At 36.9% G+C, this 21,261-nt stretch overlaps 1 protein-coding gene across 3 annotated transcripts in view; it reads right to left on the minus strand.

Moving 5' to 3' along the window:
- Positions 1-21,261, minus strand: part of DPP4 (dipeptidyl peptidase 4) — an 89,090-nt gene that overhangs the window by 17,501 nt on the left and 50,328 nt on the right. For all 3 annotated transcript variants that reach the window (XM_055123296.1, XM_055123297.1, XM_055123298.1), the window contains 10 exons: positions 20,006-20,144; positions 17,508-17,552; positions 15,303-15,410; positions 14,955-15,022; positions 13,938-13,991; positions 13,471-13,592; positions 11,760-11,807; positions 11,411-11,509; positions 9,288-9,357; positions 3,451-3,645 (listed from right to left, as the gene is read on the minus strand). In XM_055123296.1, the coding sequence (XP_054979271.1) occupies positions 3,451-3,645; positions 9,288-9,357; positions 11,411-11,509; positions 11,760-11,807; positions 13,471-13,592; positions 13,938-13,991; positions 14,955-15,022; positions 15,303-15,410; positions 17,508-17,552; positions 20,006-20,144 (948 nt within the window). The remainder of the gene's footprint in view (positions 1-3,450; positions 3,646-9,287; positions 9,358-11,410; positions 11,510-11,759; positions 11,808-13,470; positions 13,593-13,937; positions 13,992-14,954; positions 15,023-15,302; positions 15,411-17,507; positions 17,553-20,005; positions 20,145-21,261) is intronic.

Raw genomic sequence — 21,261 nt, forward strand, 5'->3', positions numbered from 1 at the left:
GGCTTAGCAATGTCTCTGGGCCCCTTTCCTGAGAACTCAAACATCATCCTCCAAATAAATTCCTTCTTGTACTGGGTGTTGATTTGTTAGCTCAGTACCATTAACTGGGAAGAACTTTCTCCTTGATAGATTAAGAAGTCATTCTTGCCACTAAACTGTGTTCAGTAGTGGAATTCAGATGAAGAAATGGAGAAAATATTTTGCTCACCTATTTCTTGCCTTACATCAAAATCATCAAAATGTAGTTTTTTTAAAATTTTTCTTAGAAAACAAAAACAAAACAAAAAAACCTAGCAGTTGAATTGAGGAAAGAATGCTAAATCAATTTTGTAAGATTTCATAGTGATGAAGGCCAAGAAAGAGGCAGAACATTCATTTATATAGTAATGAAATTTATTTTTTTAATCATAGTGTTGTCATTTATATTGATAACCATGAAGATCTTCAATAACTTTTTTTTTCTTTTTTTGGGTCACACCTGGCAATGCACAGGGGTTACTCCTGTCTCTGCACTCAGGAATTACCCACTGGCAGTGCTCAGGGGACCATATGGGATGCTGGGAATCGAACCTGGGTCGGCTGTGTGCAAGGCAAACGCCCTACCCGCTGTGCTATCGCTCCAGCCCCCTTCAATAACTTTTACATGCTGAAGGTACTGAGAAATCTCGCAGTAAAAAATACTGTTGATATTAATTTTATTGAGTATTTCTCGAACTGGAGTGATAGTGCAGCGGGTAAGGCATTTGCCTTGCACGCGGCCCACCCAGGTTCGATTCTTCCATCCCTCTGGGAGAGCCTGGCAAGTTACCGTGAGTAACCCGCCCGCACAGCAGAGCCTGGCAAGCTACCTGTGGCATATATGATATGCCAAAAAAAAAAAAAAAAGAAAAACAACCAGTAACAAGTCTCACAATGGAGACATTACTAGTGCCCGCTCGAGCAAATCGATGAACAACAGGATGACAGTGCTACAGTGCAGTGCTACAGTATTTCTCAAGCATCTTTAAACATGAATCTTTTTATAGTGAGCTGAAGCTGCAAAGATTGGGAGAAGAAGGGGCCTTGGGACAGTGGGGGTGTGGTGCTATCAACACTGGTGATGAGGTGGTACAGTTTTACAAGTATAGAATAATAACTTAGGAATGATACTCAATTTTGTAGTACTGAGGAAGGTGGGGAAACTTTGCATTGCTTTGTATGTGGACTTTGAGAATTTTGTGTTTGCAATTAATATTTGTCTTAGCAATTGCAATTGATTGAATATCTCTCATATAGGCAATATTAGAAATCTTTTAAAATAGTTGTTTTAATCTTCTTGAAAACTTTAAATCCACACACACACACATACAGGGCTGGTGCGATAGCACAGCGGGTAGGGCGTTTGCCTTGCACACGGCTGATCCGGGTCCGATTCCCAGCATCCCATATGGTCCCCCAAGCACCACCAGAAAGAATTCCTGAGTGCATGAGCCAGGAATAACCCCTGTACAACGCCAGGCTGGGTGTGACCCAAAAAGAAAAAAACAAAACCACACAAACACATACACAAGCACACACATACAACAACATACAGAAATCTATACCAGATCATAAGTTTCTGAGTGTGCATATTGATAATCCTTTACAAAATGAGCATATTCTTTGAACCTAATATAGAAAAAGATTACAATTACCCAGAAGTTTCTGGGTCATTTCTTTTTTTCTAAAGGCAAGTTTTGAATTTAATATAAATTAGGCCAGCGATCATACAGGATGTACATAATCAGGCTTGTTTTCTTCCACTCAGCAGTTTGTTACTGAATGTTTTCTCCGTTGTGTACAATATAATTCTTTATATTACCAAAATGATATTTGAGAGCTGGGGTGGCAGTACATGGGTGAAGGCGAATGGCTTATATATACAAGACCCTGGTTCAATCCCTGGCACCACATGCCACTTCCCCCCTCTTTTCACCACCATCATCAAGTATAGTTCCAGAGGCCCCTTGAGCACCACTGAATGTGACATTGGAGGTTCCCACACTGCAAGGCTTGAGCAGCACTGTATTTTGGGGCCCCCTCCAGTGGATTGCAGGTACAATTCACTGAGAATTGCTGGGAGTGGCTCCCGGGCCCACCCCCACCCCCAAATTGTATAAATGCAATATATCATTGTTTTTTGGGTTTGGTTGTTTTTGTTTTTTTGTTTTTTGTTCTTTTGTTTTTTAGCCAGAGTTGTGTATTGTGGATGCTCCAATACAAAACCTTAGGTCTATCATCATCAAGTTGACAGGGCCTAAAAATAATATCTTCTTCTATAGAATAGAAGTGTGAAAAATAAAAGTTTTATAATATCACTAGACTAAACTTGTATTCTCTAATCTAATCATTAACTTTAGTATGAGACTCATGAGTACTCCAAATTTGTCATATTTTAGTTCTTTTCTGTAAAAAAAGATATTTTCTTCTATCCACAATCATTTACAATTTTCTGCATTTCCCAGTTTATGGTTTTACATTAATTAAAATCAGCTATTATTGTGATGCTTCCTTAGACACTTAATCAGTTACTCATAGAAATGCAAAGGTTACATTTTCCATTTACTAGTGAATGAGAAGGAGTTATAGTGAGACCTGGATTCAAATCCTATTATCTTTGCAAAAGATCTAAGCTCTTCCAAATACTCACTCCCTAACATAAGGGGTATCAAGACCCATCTCCCAAAGTTCTTATACAATTTCAATGATAACGCCTGTAAAACATTTCTTATGTTATGTGCACATTCCTCGGCCAGATCAGATTTATGTAAAGTCCCATATTCAAAGAGCATAAGAATGAGGTGTGATTTATATTTAAAGAACTTCATACTTGTGAGAAATGAGGAGTCATGTTCCACAATTTCCACATCCGCTCCCCCTGCCCCTGGCCAGACCCTACTTCACCAGAGGGGTAACCTTATCCAGACTATCTGAGCTTTTCTAGAACTAATCTGTAACCCACTTACAATGTCATGGACACTGAACTCTACCTATCTCCGGTGATTTGCTTGCTTCATTAGATACTAATTAGAGGGTACATTTATTTTTTAATTGGTATATGTGATTTATGAATTTCCAGTCTCTTCCTTAAAGGTGGTAGCACATTTGTCAACTGCCTTTTTAGAGGAATCTAGAAATAACCATCTTTAAAACTTTGTATAAGTCAACACATACATTTTAATCTATAATACCTAAGGTATCTATGACATCTTCAATAAAAAGCATAACTCAAGGATAAAAATGATTAAAAATTCAAATTGAAGCATTTGAAATTTTTTACACTTATAATATACATTGAGGAATGAACCAACTCTTGACAGGAATGGCCCCAGTCTTCCCACTTCAGTTCAAGTGGGGCTGGCCCCTATAAAAATATGTAGACTGATGGAAGAAAAACTCAGATCACTTTTGAATTTGACTTGAGTTACTCACCTGGCTGCATGAATTTGATCTTCAACTTCAAATGTCCCCAGTCTTCTGTAGATTGCATGCATGATCTTATCTCCTTGGTAACCACTTCCTCTGCCATCAAAGCTTGCTACTATAATGTTTTCTGTGCTTGCAAGGTATGTAGCCCAGTTCAGTCTGAAAGCTGCATCTGCTTTCTGGCTACAGGGGCCTGCATATCTGAAAAATCACAAATTGTTAGCATCTGTGGGCAGTCTTCCTGAATCCACTAAAGAGTGCATGTGTTTGTATTCACTTGGACAAGAAGTGTGCACCTTCTTGATCAATGAGTCTGAAATCATGCCAGCCACCAGGGTGTCCACAAGTGTCCTCTAAAACTTGGCAACATGACTGCAATGTCGGTGTGCTTCTTTCAAACATGCCCATCAGCTCTATCTTTGAAGATTGTTATCAAACACAGACTTCATAGGCCACTTTTTCTAAGTCCTATATACCTTTGAAGTCAAAGAAATAAATTCTCTAATAGTTGAGAGAAAGAAATTTTGCTATGAAAAAAAAATGATGCTGACAACAAATGCAGCTCTATATATCCTTCCATTTCATCTAACAAACACTCCTAAACTGCAAGTTTATTTTCTAGGTTAGAACTTTTTTAAGATTCTACTACTTGGTAAGTAGAGCATTTGTCCCAGGACAGTACTATACACTAAGATTCCATAAATCATTCTGAAATGGCCCAAAGTAGGAATAAACACTTATTTAGAACTTGAAAGGAAAAGAAATAGATTATAATGAAAAACGGTGTGTTGTTCGACATCTATTTTTTTAGCAGGTTTAACTCTGGGGCATCTATATACTTTATAGGTACAGTAGACTCCCCATATAGAAGCACAGATAATCTTCATGGAGCCTTCTCATTTTCAGTTGTGAGTCAAAATAGCTTCTTAAAGTTCTTTCAATATCATTTAAGTGTGCCTTCTTGACCTCATTCACAGTATACCTGAACGCAGATCTCTAAAATTTTTCTTGAGAGGGACAGACATAAAGGTACTGCACTCATTTGTGGAGTATAGGGTAGCATTACATGAGGCTGACACCCAAGGGCCAGGGGGATTGCCCTATAGCTGGAAGACTGCTTCATGAGAGGAGGGGAGAAGGCAGATGAAATAGAGAAGGGATCACTAAGAAAATTATGGCTGGAGGAACCAGTTGAGATGGGAGATGCATGCCGAAAGCAGATAATTGACCAAACATATGACCTCTTAGTATCTGTGTGGCAAGCTATAATGCCCCAAAATAGAGAGAGAGTATAGGGAATATTGTCTGCCTTAGAGGCAGAGGGAGGGTGGGAAAGGGGGGTATACCCGGGATATTGGTGGTGGGGAATGTGCACTGGTGGAGGAATGGGTGTTTGATCATTGTGAGATTGTAACCCAAACATGAAAGCTTGTAACTATCTCATGGTGATTCAATAAAATTTAAAAAGTTTTAAAAAGAATAAAATAAAAATCAAGTTCTTTATGAAATTAAATTTTTAAAAAAAAAAATTAAAAATAAAATCTTTCTTCCCATATCCTCATCTGCTTTCAGTCTTCCCGACTTTCACCCCCACCAGAATTGAACAAATCCAGCTCAGGTGTCAATGCAAACATTTCCTTCCTCTTAGTGCCTACAGTTGAAAGAATTCTATTTTTAAGCAAAATATTGAATTACTTTAAAGTTATATATATTATAACATTCTAAACAGTAAAAGGAAATGTACATTGGTTAAGGGATGTGTGTTGGAACATTTTATGAACTGAAACCTAAACATGAAAAACTTTGTAACTGTGTGTCTCATAGTGATTCAATTAAAGAAACAAAACAGTAAAAAGAAGAATACATGCATGCTTTTCTTAGAAAAGTAAGTACTTTTTAACAAAGTTAAATGTTAATGATAATTAGAAATGTTCTTTGGTTGATAAATTTAGTAGAGTAGTCGCTGCCCTTAATATTAGTTATGTATCAAATATCCCAATGCTTTAAGATTAAACAACCTTATTTATTTTTTATAATTTTTCCGAGGAACTAGTATTAATAATACTGTTAATTACATTTTTCATAAATACATTATTCCAACAGCACACTCATCACCAGAGAGTTCACTTCCCTCCACACAGTGTCCCCTTTCTCAGTATCCCGTGTAACCTCAGCTATGTAGATAAAATCTCCAGTTTCAATAATTTTGACCTTTTGTTGTTCCATTACTATGTTTCTTTATATTCTAAAATATGAAAGGGATCTTTTTAAAACATTTATTCTGGAGGTGGTGACACCTACACACATATAGATGGTTAAAGCTAAATTGAAATATTACAGAAGTGAAAATCAAAAGGCTAATAAGTATCTCTTTTAAGACCTCTATCTTTCTCCTTATTTAGGCATATACATTCACTTGTTTGTTTATTTATTTGTTTGGGAGCCATACCGGGCTATACATAGGGCTTCCTCCTGGCTCTGTGTTCAGGGATCATGCCTGAAGAGGATTGGGGGACCATATGTGGTGCCAGGGATAGAACTCAGGTCCCATAATACAAAGCTGTACTGTGTTTTTGGCCTTGTAGGCATGTAAGTTAAAAGAAATTGACAGTGTGAATAATTCTATCTTAGTGCATTTTAAAATTAACACGAAGTAGATAAATCCTACAAATGCACGATTTATTAAGTGTAAGAAGAGGAGATTTAAGAAAATTTTAAGGGAAAATTTGAGTGGGCCTATAAAAATATAAAAGTGTGTTTTATCTTAAAAGGGAAAGTAAGTCATAAAACCCATATTTTTATAAAAGTATCACTGTCACTGTCATCCCGTTGCTCATTGATTTGCTCAAGCGGGCACCAGTCACATCTTCATTGTGAGACTTGTTGTTACTGTTTTTGGCATACCGAACAGAAATTATATTATAGATAATGCTTCAGTATCTCAATTAGTAAATAAAAGATTGTAAAAAAAATTCTAGATGCCAAAAAAAAATAATGACCCAAATAGGCACACAACATTTAATATAAATGAAACATTAATTTATTATTGAAAAAGCATAAAATCCTTTAGCAAGCTAGAAATAAACAAATCTTTCTTAACTAATTAAAGGGCAACCATAATGTCATGAATGAATGCCACACTGAGTGGTAAAGTGATGAGAAATTTTCCTGGTCTTCTAAAGAATCTCCTTTAATGATTCTTGCAAAACTTGTTTTAAGGCTATAAATTTCCTAAGCAGTTACCTGTCCACAAATCTTGTTGTTATTTCAACAAGTCATGATTATATTATGTTACTGAGCCTTAATTAAAGCCTATAGTTTGCTTAAGCTATTGTTTTCAAGCAGGAACTTAAATAAATACCTTTCTAATGTCTGTTAATTCTAAAACGTCAGGGAGGTTTGAAAAGTATTTTCTTCATTCTGATACTGAAATAGTTATGTTAGGACAAACAGTTATAAATAATTAAGTTTATGAACAGTTTTACTTAATTGAACTCTAAAATAAATTCAAACTACCTATTTCTTAAAAAATGAAAATAAAAAATAAACCTTATTTTGAAAAATGGAAAACAGGAAATTAGACATTTAAGGACAGGAAAAAGAAAAAAAAACTAAAAGAAATAAACACATAATTTACTTTTTATAAGTATTTTAGTGAAGGGCAGTGTAATTTTTACTGTGAATAAAAGAAGATAAAAATATTATTTCCTAAAGAATATTTTAATATTTGGATTATACCTAAAGCAAATTAGTGACTCTATAGACAAAATTAAGTTCAAAGACAGTTGGATAGTACATCTGGAAGTTTATAAGACTTCTTACCTGGTCAGCAATGTAGCTGAGCAGTAGAGCACTTACCTTGCATGTGTGAAGCCCTGGATTCAATGCCCACATCATAAAATAAAATATCATTTTCTTTCTTTGACTTTTAATATTTGGTGTATATTGCAAATTCAGTGGGACAAGACTATGCATGATACTAATATATATTATATATAATATATCACACTGTTGTCCCATTGTTCATCCATTTGCTTGAGCAGACACCAGTAACATCTCCACTGTAAGACTTGTTGTTACTGTTTTTGACATATTGAATACACCATGGGTAGCTTGCCAGGCTCTGCTGTGCGGGCGGGATACTCTCTGTAGCTTGCCAGGCTGTCTGAGAGGGACGGAGGAATCGAAACTGGGTCGGCCGCGTGCAAGCCCTACCCGCTGTACTATGGCTCCATCCCTTATAATGTAATATAAATATATATCTTTTCCATTTTATTTTTGGACTAGTACAATTAAAAAGTGATGTCCCCTGAGTATCAGTTTTCTTTTCTGTACCACGGGCCCAATAAAACTCTCCATATTGGCTTGTTGCCAATGATATATGACAAGTTGCCTGGCACGGTGTAGTCACTCAACATGTTTGCTAATTTGTTTTATTCTTAATAAAATAAACGGGACAAGCTAAAACAGGAAAATCAGTACTGTGGTCTAGATATGAGGTCAGGCAATGTCAGGATTAAAGAAAAATACATTTCTAATAATTTTAAAAATATTTTACAAAGTTGCTATAATAGGTTTCATATGAGTTCACATGTAGAGTCTCTTGCCCTCATGCCTGGCTGTCTTCACTGGGGCCCCTTGGAAAGGGTCGGTTGAGTTTCCCTCCCCACCCCTAGCAGAGCCCTGGGAGCCGATGACCGCCAGAACCCAGCCATAGTCATGCTCAAGGCCACTCTCCACACGCTTGGACGAGCCTCACACATGAAGGAACTGGCAGAGGAACCTAAGTGTGTGAGACCTGGGGCTGAGATCTCCAAGCCTGCTTGGATGGGGACTGGGCCTCTTCTGTCCAGACCCCCCATTTCCAGTAGCTAGGTGGTCACACCCAGAAACTGGCCCCAGCCCATGTAATCCCATCAATGGCCAACATCCAGAGACTATAAAACCAAGCTTTCTGAAGACATCTTATATCTTAGTTCTCCCTCTTGGAGAACCTGGCAAGCTACTGAGAGTTTCCTGCCCACATGGGAGAGCCTGGCAAATTCCCCATGGCATATTCATATGCCACAAACAGTAACATTGATGGGTCTCATTCCCCTGACCCTGAAAGAGTCTCCAATGTGACATCATTGGGAAGGATGAGGAAAGAGAGGCTTCTAAAATCTCAGGGCTAGGACGAATGGAGACATTACTGAGACGGCTCGAGAAAATCGATGATCAACGGGATGATGATGATGATGATGATGAAGAGTTCACATTACTTATGTGATATGACTTAAGAATGACATGATTTATGAACTTCCCCTAGGACTTGAAGAAGTTTGAATTATGATAAATAATATATAAAAAATCTAATTTTCAACAAAATGTAAAATAGAAATAAGAAGTAGACAATAGTATTTCGGGAATCAAAAGAAAAAGAAAGCTAAAACATACTAAAGAGGCCCCCACCCTCACTCCCAAGAAATCAACAGAAGAGTTTGAAGTTTGGAAATAAGGAAAATTGTAAGCTTGTTAATACCTATTTCTTAGTTATTAATTTTTCCATAAAGATGAAAATAGAGATTTGAGAATTTCTTTGGAAGTCCTGTCCTTGGAGGTTAGGGAAATAAAATCAAACCAATTTACCATTGTTATAAGAAAAGAAGAGTTACCTTCTTTTTTAGAAATATGGCAGAACATAAGGTTTTGGATAAGTGATTGAAAACAGAAAGAGAAAATTGGAAAATGACTTAACCAGAATTCAGGAAGAATCTCTATTATTAAGCAAAATGCAATGTGAAAAAAACTTCAAAAAATGTCATAGCTAATATATAAATTACTCTTTCCTCTTAAATACTTACACATCTATTAGTAGAGGATATTTCTTGGATTCATCAAAATGAGGAGGCAAAATCATCTGGTACCAAAATTCTAAGAAACAGATTAGCATAGTAAGAACAATTATTATTATTATTTTAATCCCTTATCTCTGAGTTGTAATTCATATCTAGAGTTTAACATTTTTTATTAGAAAAATAAGAAAAGGAACGACTTCGTTTCAGCATGTTTGTAAGATATTAAAACATCTTGCAGGTCGAAAAGCTATTTAAGGTAAAAGCAATTAACTTTTTTTCTCATGTATCTACTAAATACATTAGTGCCTTGTAAAATAAAAGTACATCTTAGAATTGCTAATGTTTTGTTTTTATGATTCTGTTCTTTGGCATCTGATCTACTTATTTGGTTTGTTTATGGCTTATGTTCTAAGTTTTCCTCCAAAATGTTTTCCTCTTTTTAAAATTTCTTGAAGATGTTCAAGATTGTTAGTTGGCCCCAACTCTATTTTAAAATTCTGATTTAATAACATTTTTTATAATTCTTACTGCCATCACAGACCTCAAAGCTGAGTTCCCATTTTCAGTTCTGTGTTTCACAGAAAAAAAAAAATCAGGTTTACATAGAGCAAACTGTGGTATATGTCATATTTGATCTCCACAGATCTGTTTAATTCTCTAGGCTTCAGTTAATGTCTATTTAACAAAATGTTCCCCTAAACAATAAATTAGTTTCCTTTAATCCCAAATTCAGAATGAGTTAAATTATTTATAAAGAGTTGTTGCATCTACAATATTTCTATTTTCATTTCAATAGATTTAATCCATGGGGTAAAATAACCCTTCACTGTATAGCTGCTTCTTTCTTACATTTATAGCTATTTTCTGTTTGTTACAATTATTTTAACTTGGGAAAAAAAAGAAGTTTTAGCAACAGAATTTTTATATAGATAATTTCAATTTGTAGTTTAATGATTATATTTTATTGTCTTATGAAATGTATGTACAAGAATAAACTAGAAATTCTTACTATATTTCAACAGAATGTCCAATCACATTCTTTGTTTGGGGGCCACACCCGGCTGTTCTCAGGGTTTACTCTGAGATATGCACTCAGGGATCACTCCTGGCGGCCTCAGTGGACCATATTGGGTGCTGGGGATTAAACCCCTTGCTGACGCCAAATGCAAGGCAGGAGCTCTACCTGCTGTAATTCTGGTCTCCACTTGATTAGTTTCTAATGAATACCCCAAACCCACTATCTGACCTTACTTTGAATTAGCACTACCTGATTATAAGTGATTTAGTTACAACTTTTTAAAGGTGCAGAATTTTTTTTGAGGGGGATGGTTTCTAATCTCAAATCTCACATATTTTCTTGCTTCTTCCTTTTCTTCCCCCCCATAATCCTAATCCAAAACCTAACTCTAATCTTAATCCTATCTCTAACCCTAATCCTAACACATGCTCCTTCCTTTCTTAGCTTCTCCCCCCATTTGGCAGTTCCATTATATTCCTGACCAGGTTGTCCATGCAATCTGTGATTCCTAGAACCTGAAACTTTTAGGGTCTCCCAACTCTTTAACAAATAGAAAATCATCACATCTAAGGACCTTTAGTGCCTTTGGCACTAAACAAGCCAGTGAGCACTCTAGATAGAATGGGAAAACTTTTGCTACCCTAGTCTGACTCAAGGGACAGACCTAATTCTGACAGACCTAAAACAGAACAGAATTACTAATGAGATGAAAGGAAAGAAACAATAATGCATTTTCTCCAAATAATTGTCCTCTTGTCAGAATAAATTTTCAGACAAAAGATTGAAAAAGTAGTAGTTTCTGTGACAGAAAATTCAGTTAAAAAGTAACCTTAAATTATATTTGTATATAATATAAAATTCTTTTTTTCAAACCAAATGATAGTATTTGGTTATCATTGTTATTTTTGGTTTGGTTTTTGGGCCACACTCAGAGGTGCTCAGGGCTTACCCCTAATCCTGCATTCAGGGACCACTCCTGGCAGGACTGTGGGTACCAAATGGAGCCTCGGGCAGCGACATTAGAGGCAAATGTTCTACCTGCTGTTTTATGGCTGTGACTTCTCACTGGTGTTTCTAGACAAAGTTCTTTTTTAAGAAAAATTTAACTTACTTGTTCCATTCAAACTAATAGAGTCCAGTCTTTTTGAGGGCATCTGGATATCTTTCAGTTCTTTATCCAACGCTGAATTATCTTCCAGAACTCTCAGTTCTAAATTAATATAAGAGAGGAAAAGAGATAAGTAATACATTATTAAATATGAATAATTTCTACTGTGCAAGGCACTAATGAACTGATTGCAATTCACTAATGACACTGCATACTTCAGCCTGTAAGGCTAGTGCTCAAGAACTGTTAAAATACTCTGAAGCCCAAGGAAACAGCACTATGCTAAGTATATCTCCATCCTATTCACACACAATTCCTAAAATGTCAATGAAGGGTGAATATGAGAAAATACCTTTATCATCCACACTCCTATGCAGAGTATAGAGTGGCAGTTCAGGACCTGGTAACATAATCAGATAAAGTATATTTTAGATGAGTTACAAGAGGAAAAATAGAACAGCATAGGTTTCAAAAACAGTATTTGTTACCATTTACCTTTGCTATAATTTGATAGCATTTAACTTCAGTAAAATAACCATCCCTAGATAAGGGATTTAATAAGCATCAGCTTTTTTTCACTTTCCTAAAATAAGTACAATTTAAGGGAAGACCTATAATTGGAAATAGCTAGTAGAATGAAGCAAGAAATGAACCTCTGTTCCTGCGGGGTGCCATGGGCACATTCTTGTCTCTGCCCAATCTGTGAAATAGGCCTCAGGGGCTCCCTAAGAGCAGACAGCCTTCTCTGCTCTAAGGGAATAAAGGACAGGCTGATTCCCATCTAATTATATACTAGCGTTCAGATTCTGCCCACCTAAAGATGACCAGTCTCACTTGTGTGTGGTTGTGTGTTTTCGAGGGGTGTAGGTGTGGATTTTCCTCCTGCTAACCCATCCTCTGCGTCCAGGAGCCAGGCAGCACATCTGCACAGTGCCTGGCTTGAAGAAGCAATTCCTTCCTGGCATGTGAAAGTGTTTTTCTCACAAGTACATATCTTCACTATTTATCCCAACTGTGGTAGTTGCAGAGTGGAAGGTAAAATATAGATAAGTTATTTGTGAGCTCTTTAATTCTGATGCATGTGGATGATTATACTAATATTTATAATGGTTCACGATCACAGTGAAGGCATTATGCAGACATGAATTTGAATTCCATCTTACCTGTTGTCTGATTTAGGAATATGTATCTAGGCTTCAATCTCCTCACATATAAAATGTGATAGACAATATCCACATTATAAAGCTTTCTTAAGGATCAGACAAGATGATAAAAATAAAAACCTTCAGCACAGTGCCTAGTATAAAATACATGCCCAATGAACGAGAATCAAAACAGCTACAGTAAAGAACAGTGAGAAAAAGATAATGTTATTCAGGGAAGTGCTTTGGACATCTCCTTTTGGTGATGGAAAGGTGATCTCGCACACTGGTGCAAAAGGGCTGGGGATCAGATGCTTCTACTGCAAGCCTGCTGGGTCTCCTAGTGGCTGTGTGACCTGTGGCAGTCACAGTGCCTCTTCTTGCCTAGGTTTCTTCACTGACAATAAAGAAAACAATAACACTAGTAACAGAAGGAGCAGTGAGCACCTGGTGACACGAGGCCTTCCACATACATTTTCTCATTTATAGGGGAAAGCGTAGAAAATAATAGTAATACAAACACAACATTGGGTAAGGAAAAAACACTTCTTTGTGACATGAGTTCTGGTGTATGGTGTGTGTGTGAGTGCGTGCACACATGTGTGTGTATGTGTGTGCACACACCTATGTAGTGCATGTGTGTGTGTTTGTCTAAAGGAAGTCAGTGAGTCTTTTGGTTTGAAGGTAAAGGAAGTATGGTTAACTACCACTTAAACAGAAGTAAAGAAAGGGAAACATATGATTTCAAGAACTACATACAAAAGGGGGATATTGAGCAGGGCAGAAACTAGACACAAAAAGGGAGACAGGAGGGTTGAAACATCACCCTGGGGAAGGAAATGAGACAGGTGCGAGCTGAGGGGATGGCAGGAGTTATCTAGGTAGAGATCTGCTTTTCCCTGGCCATGCATCCAGACTTACCAGAGCAGAGCAATTGATAGTACTTTGCGTCTTTGCTAAATGATGCAGAATAGTACTGACACCTTGTCGGATTCAGCTTACAGCTAAGGCATGTGACTTTCGTAAAGTCATTCTGTTGGACTCTATAAAGTCAATGACAGGAACTAAGATTAGGTTCTCAGTGAAGGAATAAATTATAGGAAAAAATTAAATAATGTTATATTTTAGTTTTAAAGATTAAAATACCAAATCAAACCTCAAAAAATTTAATGTGAAATAAATCAGTAAAAATTAATTCATCATAACCTTGAACATCTTATTGTTTGGAAACTTCACAAAGTTCTAATAATGTTATCATCTTTGACATTCTATTAACTTATAAAAGCACTCAGTGTAACTACAGTTCAAAATATCAGTTAAGACAAGATTTTTTTAATAACCTGGAAATTGTTCATCTGTTAAAAACAATAATGAAATGGAGTTCTTACTTATAAAGATTTCTTCCACCTGGCTTTCCTTCATTTTCATTGCTAATATAGTATCTGGGAAGAAAACAAATAAAATATCTATCAATTTTTTAAGTAAAGTAAGTGCATTTCATTTGGCTCTAACCCACACATTAGTGCACACACACACACATGCATGTACATTAGTGTTTTACTTTCTTTTATCATTGCTTCCTTAGCCCCTCACTACCAGAACTCATTCTTCTCCATCATTTATAAATAGGACATATTTTCCCCTTTTCTTCTCTTCCTTTTCTTTCTTTTATTTTCTTTGAAGATTAAAGTATCTGAATGCAGGAATTTCTATCTTAATTAAAGTAACAAGTAAAATAAGTCTTTCATATGAAAAATACAAAAAGACAACTAGACTGAAGCAGAGAACCACTGAGTTTTTCATAGTTTCTGTTTGATGATACAGGGCAGAGGACCCCCATCTTTATGAAAGTCAGTTTTAAAAAGATCTTCAGAAATTGGTTTTGGCAGTGACAACATTTCTCTTTGGTGTGACCAGAATGAATTATAAAACTACCAAAGAGGCTAATGAAAAAAAATCAGACTTTCCTTCCCACCAGCTCACGTGTGGGGTAGTTGACCTATTCTGCAAAGCTCTATGTTTTCCAAAGAGTAAGGCTGAAGGAAGCATAGACAGACAAAATAGCCTTTCCAAGCCTTCCAAAAATTCTGTGCAAACTGAAATTTAATAAAATGCCCCTGAGTACTAGCCCAGTGTTCTAAGATGTGCATGAAAAGAGGCTGTGGCTTTTCTCATGGAAAGCAGGTAAGAGCAAGAGGTAGAGCTGCTTGGTGGCGTGGTATCAAATCTGCTCAGCATATGTGAAAATCATTAAGGCTTCCGTATGTTAAAAAAGAAAAAAGTTCTGAACACATTCCAAATAGACTACTCTTTATTTGTAGGAGATTTTTTTCCCTATTTCTGGGCGAAGAGGGAGTAATTATAAGAATTATGTTTGATTGATTATTGACTTTTAAAATACTCACAGATAATTATTTGAAAGAGCTTCTATCTCTATGACTTCCCAGGGTCCTCTTGTAACAAATGTGCAGTTCTAATGGGATTTTAAAAAAGGAGGCTTATTAGATTCCTTTTTCTGATCAGTTAAATGGAAGATTAAATCATTTAGTGCAAGTATTCAGTTGTTCTTGTACTCTAAATCTCACCTTACAAAATATACCTCCAGAGAATTTGAACTGGTTCATCTGTACACATTTATCAAATTTACCAATTAAATTGCATAAGGTTTTAAAAGAAAATAAAAGTAAAGTAATAAAGAAAGAAAATAAGACCCCCTTGAAATTTGAAATAATAAATAATGTCAGAATACTCACTGCCTTATCTACTTGGAAATAACAAATATGTTTGTAGCCATCTTCATTGCTGATGATCTTATAGAAACTATTTCCATCAGAGGTAAAATGTGGTTCTGCGGGTCTAAACTAGAAATTAAAAATAAATATAGTATAGCATAGTAGTCTAATGTCAGAATCAACCTTAGTTTGAGACAGTCCTCTCAATATATTATCTATGCTTAAAAACCATGTTTCACTTACTTGCGAAAAAGCCCTAGTGTTTCTGAAAGAAAATTCTCATTCTGAAAATGTAGACAAAAAGATCTAACTCATAGGGAATTTGTGTGTGTGTGTGTTTTGTGTGTGTGTGTGGTAAATGAGAAAATACACAAAAAGAAACTTCCATAGGGCATTCACTATATAGAGGTGGTTAGTAATATTCTTGGGCATCTTCCTCACAAGAAAGACTTGTAGTTACAAATGTGCAAAATTTAGTATTAGCAACTCAGCTAAGTTATAAGAAGTAAGTTTCCTTAGTGTCACCAATGTGTCTGCTTGAAACATATTATTTTTTACTATTTCACATTGGTCATTTGTCATTTCTCTCCATTACTTTACATATTTTTTCTTGAAAGTCAGACTTACAAAATATTTAACCATTTCTGGACAAGAGACTTTAAAAACTGTGGTATATTTCATAGAGAAACATTCATATGGTTATCATTTTTATGCCTTTATATTTTGTTAGATAGGCTCAACAATTTATAAAAAAACATAGTTGTATGAAAATATAGAACAAAATTTCCATTTTTTACAGTTTGATAAAAGATAGTTCTCAGAACGTAATTTAAGCAGACGAGTATCTATCTCTGCCTGAAAGGAATATGTCACTTTACAATTACGATTTTCTTACTACATCGAGAGCAGGTAGGAAACAGTGTTTTAAAATTGCTGGTTTGCTTCAACCTCGATGTTTCCTCTCTCATCAGCTCCCGTTTGGGGAAGAAAGAAAATGCTACACTTTTCTATTTAGTGATGCAAAGAGAATTCATTTATGGAGCAAGCTGCGGCGTGCAGTACACTTGGTGTTCTCATTACAGAGCTTTGAAACACATTCTCCTCTCTAGACCTGTGTTCACAGCCTTATCTTTTTAATACATTTCCCTGTTTCCCCTGGATGGAGTTGTGCCTAGTAGAAATGTGTGAAAAGTGGCATCTGTCTGGTTAAATACAGAGAGGAAAAAACATATTTTTTTCAAAGAGTCGTGAGGAAGTGTAGCATGTCTCTTGCCATGGAGGAAACCACTTTTCATGTTGGCAAACCTCTCCCCTCTGCCCAATCCATGCCTGAAGAAAAAGGACGTGTGAACGCCCTCAGAGGAGAGCCCCAAGCCCAGCTGGACGGGGTCACGTTCCAGACCGAGCCTCCTCTCAATGTCTCCAGACATGGGAAATTCCTACTATTTTTTGTTTTTTTGGTGCCACTTTGTTTCTCATGGAAAGAGGGCTTAATAGGAGAATTCATAAAACTTAAGCAAGATTCATTCTTCATCTCACACTAGGTGCCACAGTGCCTGGAGTTCTTTCATCTGTTAATTTCCTTCCACTGTTCTGCAGTAACAGGGTGCATAGGCTGTGCCCAGTGAGTGAGCGCCTTTGTCTCTAAGGGTCACTGCACTTTCTCTGAGATAGCTTTGCAGCAGGGGCTTTCTCATGTGTGAATCCCCAAGAGTATCACTTCCTCTAAAGAGAGGTTCAGAGCTGGTGTGGTAGGCCTGCTGGATTCTGCACTTCTGTTGGTTGTAGTCACACTGCTTATGCTTTTGAGCAGCCTGTGGTTACAGACTGTTTTCTGCCTCCAAAGCATAGAACTTTGAATAAAAAGGTCAGCAAGCACTTTGGGCATCTTGCCACCTGTAGGCAACGGTGGCTATATTAATCACTGAGGGCTACAACTTGCCTAGAGGATGTATTTTGTTTTTGTCTATTCTCTTGGGCTTTTTTCCTGTTTGTCTTTTATTTTTCTAAAATGAGATACCTTTTATGCATTATCTAAAAACAAAACAAAACAAAACACCTATCTAGACAAGGAACATCCAAATCTTTTGAGAAATGGTTAATCTGATACCTCTCTTTAACGACAAATACCACAAGTCTCTCCTTTGGTACACACACTGGTAAATAGCTTGAGTATCTGATGCCCTTAATAGAAAATCTTAATACCAGTAACTCTTCAACACTTACTCTTCCAACCCAGCCGGTAGCACTCATTTCAATGCGTTGCCTTGGCTAGAGAGGGAAAAATACAAAGACAATTTTCAAAAAAAGTTTGATGACCAATTCTATTTTCACCTGCAATTTGTGGTTACAGAATCAAAATTATAACTTTAATAAAATATTTCGAACCTATTTTCATTCGTGTATTTTAATTCAATATGTTTTAGGTGAGTACACTACATGCTTTACCTGTTTTGCCTGAGTGCATATCCATATGTTGTTCTGGAAGCGTGATTATCAACTGAATATTCATTTCAGTATATTCAAAGAAGGACATAATATTATTCTCTTTCCCCAATTCTCACCATTTTATTCTTCTGTCATCATTCTCCTGATTCATCTTACCAAAGATCTGGGAATTGTTCTAAGCTCCCAGACTTCTAGGTCATCTTCCTTCAACCTGAGCAACTCCACTGACTTCTGTCTTTCTCTGCCATTACTCTTAGTTCAAGTCCTGTAAGGTTTCTCACATTCTAGTAGCTCTCTCTCCTAGTTGGAGACCCCGAGACATACGTCTAGTCTGCTCTCCACCCTGCTCAATTGGCCACAAATGAACTTATTTTCAAACTTATTTGTCAGTAATTAGTTCAATCTCAATATGAACTTCTTTTGAAATCTTTGAAGTAACTCACAAGCTTTACTACATAAGACTCAGTCACTCTTTAGAATGACCCTTAAGTCTTGAGTCTCTATTTCCAAACCCAGTTCTCAACATTGTGCCCTCACATATCCACTAACCAATAGCTCCCTGCCTTGGCACAGTATGTCTCAAGCTATTCACACCGTGGCACAGCCTATGTGCATTGGTTCTTTCTGCTTGTATCTGCCTAGCTTACTTTTGGCAGCTTACTTTGGGAGCTTACTTCAGATTTCTCCAGTTCCCTCCCCTGGGGCCTCCCATGCTGCTATGCTTTCCCAGAATCAGGCTGATCGTCATCTTTTGCCCTACATGCCATCTTCACCTTGTTTATACTCTGTTAGGATATAATAAACTGCCCTGGTACTAGAATGATCTAACCGGCAAGAAACAAAAATTTTGCAGTTGGATTCTGATAATCACATCACCCAAGTAAGTTTTAATCTTACTGACCATCAAGCTCTAATGTCTGGCTATTGTCAATGTTCAAGAAATAGTGTCTTTTCATATTAATTTTCACAATGCATCCCTACTGGAACATAAATATTTAGGGGACAAGCATGTTAATTCTTTCTTTTCTTTTCTTTGTGTTTTTTTTGCTAGTTTGGTTTTTGAGCCACACTCAGTGGTGCTCAGGCTCTTACCTCTGGTTCTACATGCAGGGATCATGTCTGGTGGGGTTTGGGGTCCATATGTGGTGCTGGGGATGGAACTGAGGTCAGCAGTATGGAAAGCAAGTACCCTAAGCTGTTCTATTCTCTGATTCCTTTATTTCTTACTATTTAGAGCTTAGTATAGAGCTAGGAATAGAAAAGGTATTCAGTGTTTTGAAAATAAATGCATGCATGACTCAAAATAGGAGATGCCCAAGCTTTCTGTTTTTTTTTTCTTTTTTTGGGTCACACCTGGTGATGCACAGGGGTTACTCCTTGCTTTGTACTCAGGAATTACTCCTGGCGGTGCTTGGAGAAGCATATGGATGCTGGGAACTGAACCTGGGTCGGCTGCATGTAAGTCAAATGCCCTACCCACTGTACTATCGCTCCAGCCCTACCCAACCTTTCTTAAGTGACAATCTTCCTGGTGTTCAACCAAAATGGGAGCAGAAAGGGAAATAGCATGGTCATAGGGCACATCAACAGAAACGCAGAATGTAAAGGTGTCCTTGATACATGACAGAATGCTTCTCCTGGACATTACTATCCTGAGGCTGCTGTCTTACAAAGGAATTAAATTCTGATGCATCAGCTTTCATGTACCCATGGATCCCTAAATTAAAATGCCCCAAGTCTCAAGAGTGGAATTAACACTTGTATATGTCTCAATATTGCCATTATCTTAGCCTGGTAATTATCTAAGTCATAAAACTGTTGACTCCTAAAATATAATCACAGGATAGAAATAAAACTGTGGACTCAATATTTGTTTTGTTTTGTATTCACTCAGCCTGTACTTGTGTATCTGCTTAAAACACGCTCGGCTGACCGTGCAATCCCCAATCCCTCCACACCACCTCCTCTGACTGTTTGGATGATGGCATCAAGTATATCTTCTGGCTATCCAGTCACCACCACTCCCTTCCTGAGGAACAGTATCCAAAACCAGAACAGAATGACTAAAGAGTGGGAGGTGAAATCTAAACACCAACAGACATCACATAACCTAAACGTTAACTAAGACTTACCCACTGGCTCAGGGACAGACACAGAGTCAGAAATAACAGAAACCCAAAGTTCTTTTTCTGATTCCCAAGCATTGGCTATTCCTGTGGATACACAGCCTTCCCATCACATACAGCTTTAGAGCAGAACGTTCTGTTCAATCTTACCACTAAGCAATTCCATCTCCCGGAGGAAGTCCCCTCATAGTCACAAATATCCATGACTGAATAGTTTTGAATCCTCCGGAGCCACTGTAAAGAAATCCTTTCATCCGTTGCCCATGTCACTTCACATAAGTAGTGATCCCTGGAAAGAAGGCAGGAAGGAATGAGAGAATTACTATTTCTGAATCCTTATACAAACAGACATTTTACTCCACAAAGTCAATCATTAATAATATACTCAATTTTAAAAGGTTCACAAAAACATTTAATATACTGTTTACATTGTCTTAATTCTTAAAGTGCAATTTAATTTTAGAATAAAAATACAGACAAAATATCAGACAGTAGTCTGGCTTTTAATGTTGCCTGGGAGTAAAGGATAACAAGACTGTCTCCAAGGAACAGTATTATAGCCAGGCCAGGAGTACAAGCTGAGATTCAAGTATTTGCTGATAGTTCGATGTGCCTCTCTAGAAAATTATCCCTTAAGATGAAACATATAAATTTTCCCTTTCCACAGCTTTACTTTCAAAGAAGAAAAAGCTTGATAACATATTTAAAAACTCTGAAAATCAAATAACTGTATTCTAAAAACCCTTTTACAAAGAGTCAAATTATCAACTACTTTATAAATAACAATAAAGGAGGACTGGAGAGATAATACAGGAGTGAAGTTACATGCGTATAATTAAAATAGCTTTGCATATGGTCACTCAAGCACTGCCAGAAGAGATCCCTGAGCACCACCAGATGTAGTGTGTCCCCAAAACAAAGCAAAGCAAAAATCCTTTTGGTAGTTCCACATAAATTTATGCAAACAGAGACATCTCTAGCTTCACAACCTTCCCTAATTTACTTCTTCAACATTTTGGAGCATCTATTTTCTGATATATGGTTTATATCACATTTAAATCAATTTATGGGATTCATGGTTTATTTATATCCCATAAATTAATACATTTTTCCCTGAAGAGGTTGTTTTAGTTTCATCATTTGCTCCCCCTGATAATAATGAGATTTTTGTCTGATTACTTATAAGTCTGGAGCGGTAGCACAGCGGGTAGGGTGTTTGCCTTGCACACAGCTGACCCGGGTTTGATTCCTCTGTCCCTCTTGGAGAGCCAGGCAAACTACCAAGAATATCCTGCCCACACAGCAGAGCCTGGCAACCTAACCGTGGTGTATTCAATATGCCAAAAACAGTAACAACAAGTCTCACAGTGGAGACGTTACTGGTGCCTGCTCAAGCAAATAGATGA

The sequence above is a fragment of the Sorex araneus genome, chromosome X (genome assembly GCF_027595985.1).
Source record: "Sorex araneus isolate mSorAra2 chromosome X, mSorAra2.pri, whole genome shotgun sequence".
NCBI classification, from domain to species: domain Eukaryota; kingdom Metazoa; phylum Chordata; class Mammalia; order Eulipotyphla; family Soricidae; genus Sorex; species Sorex araneus.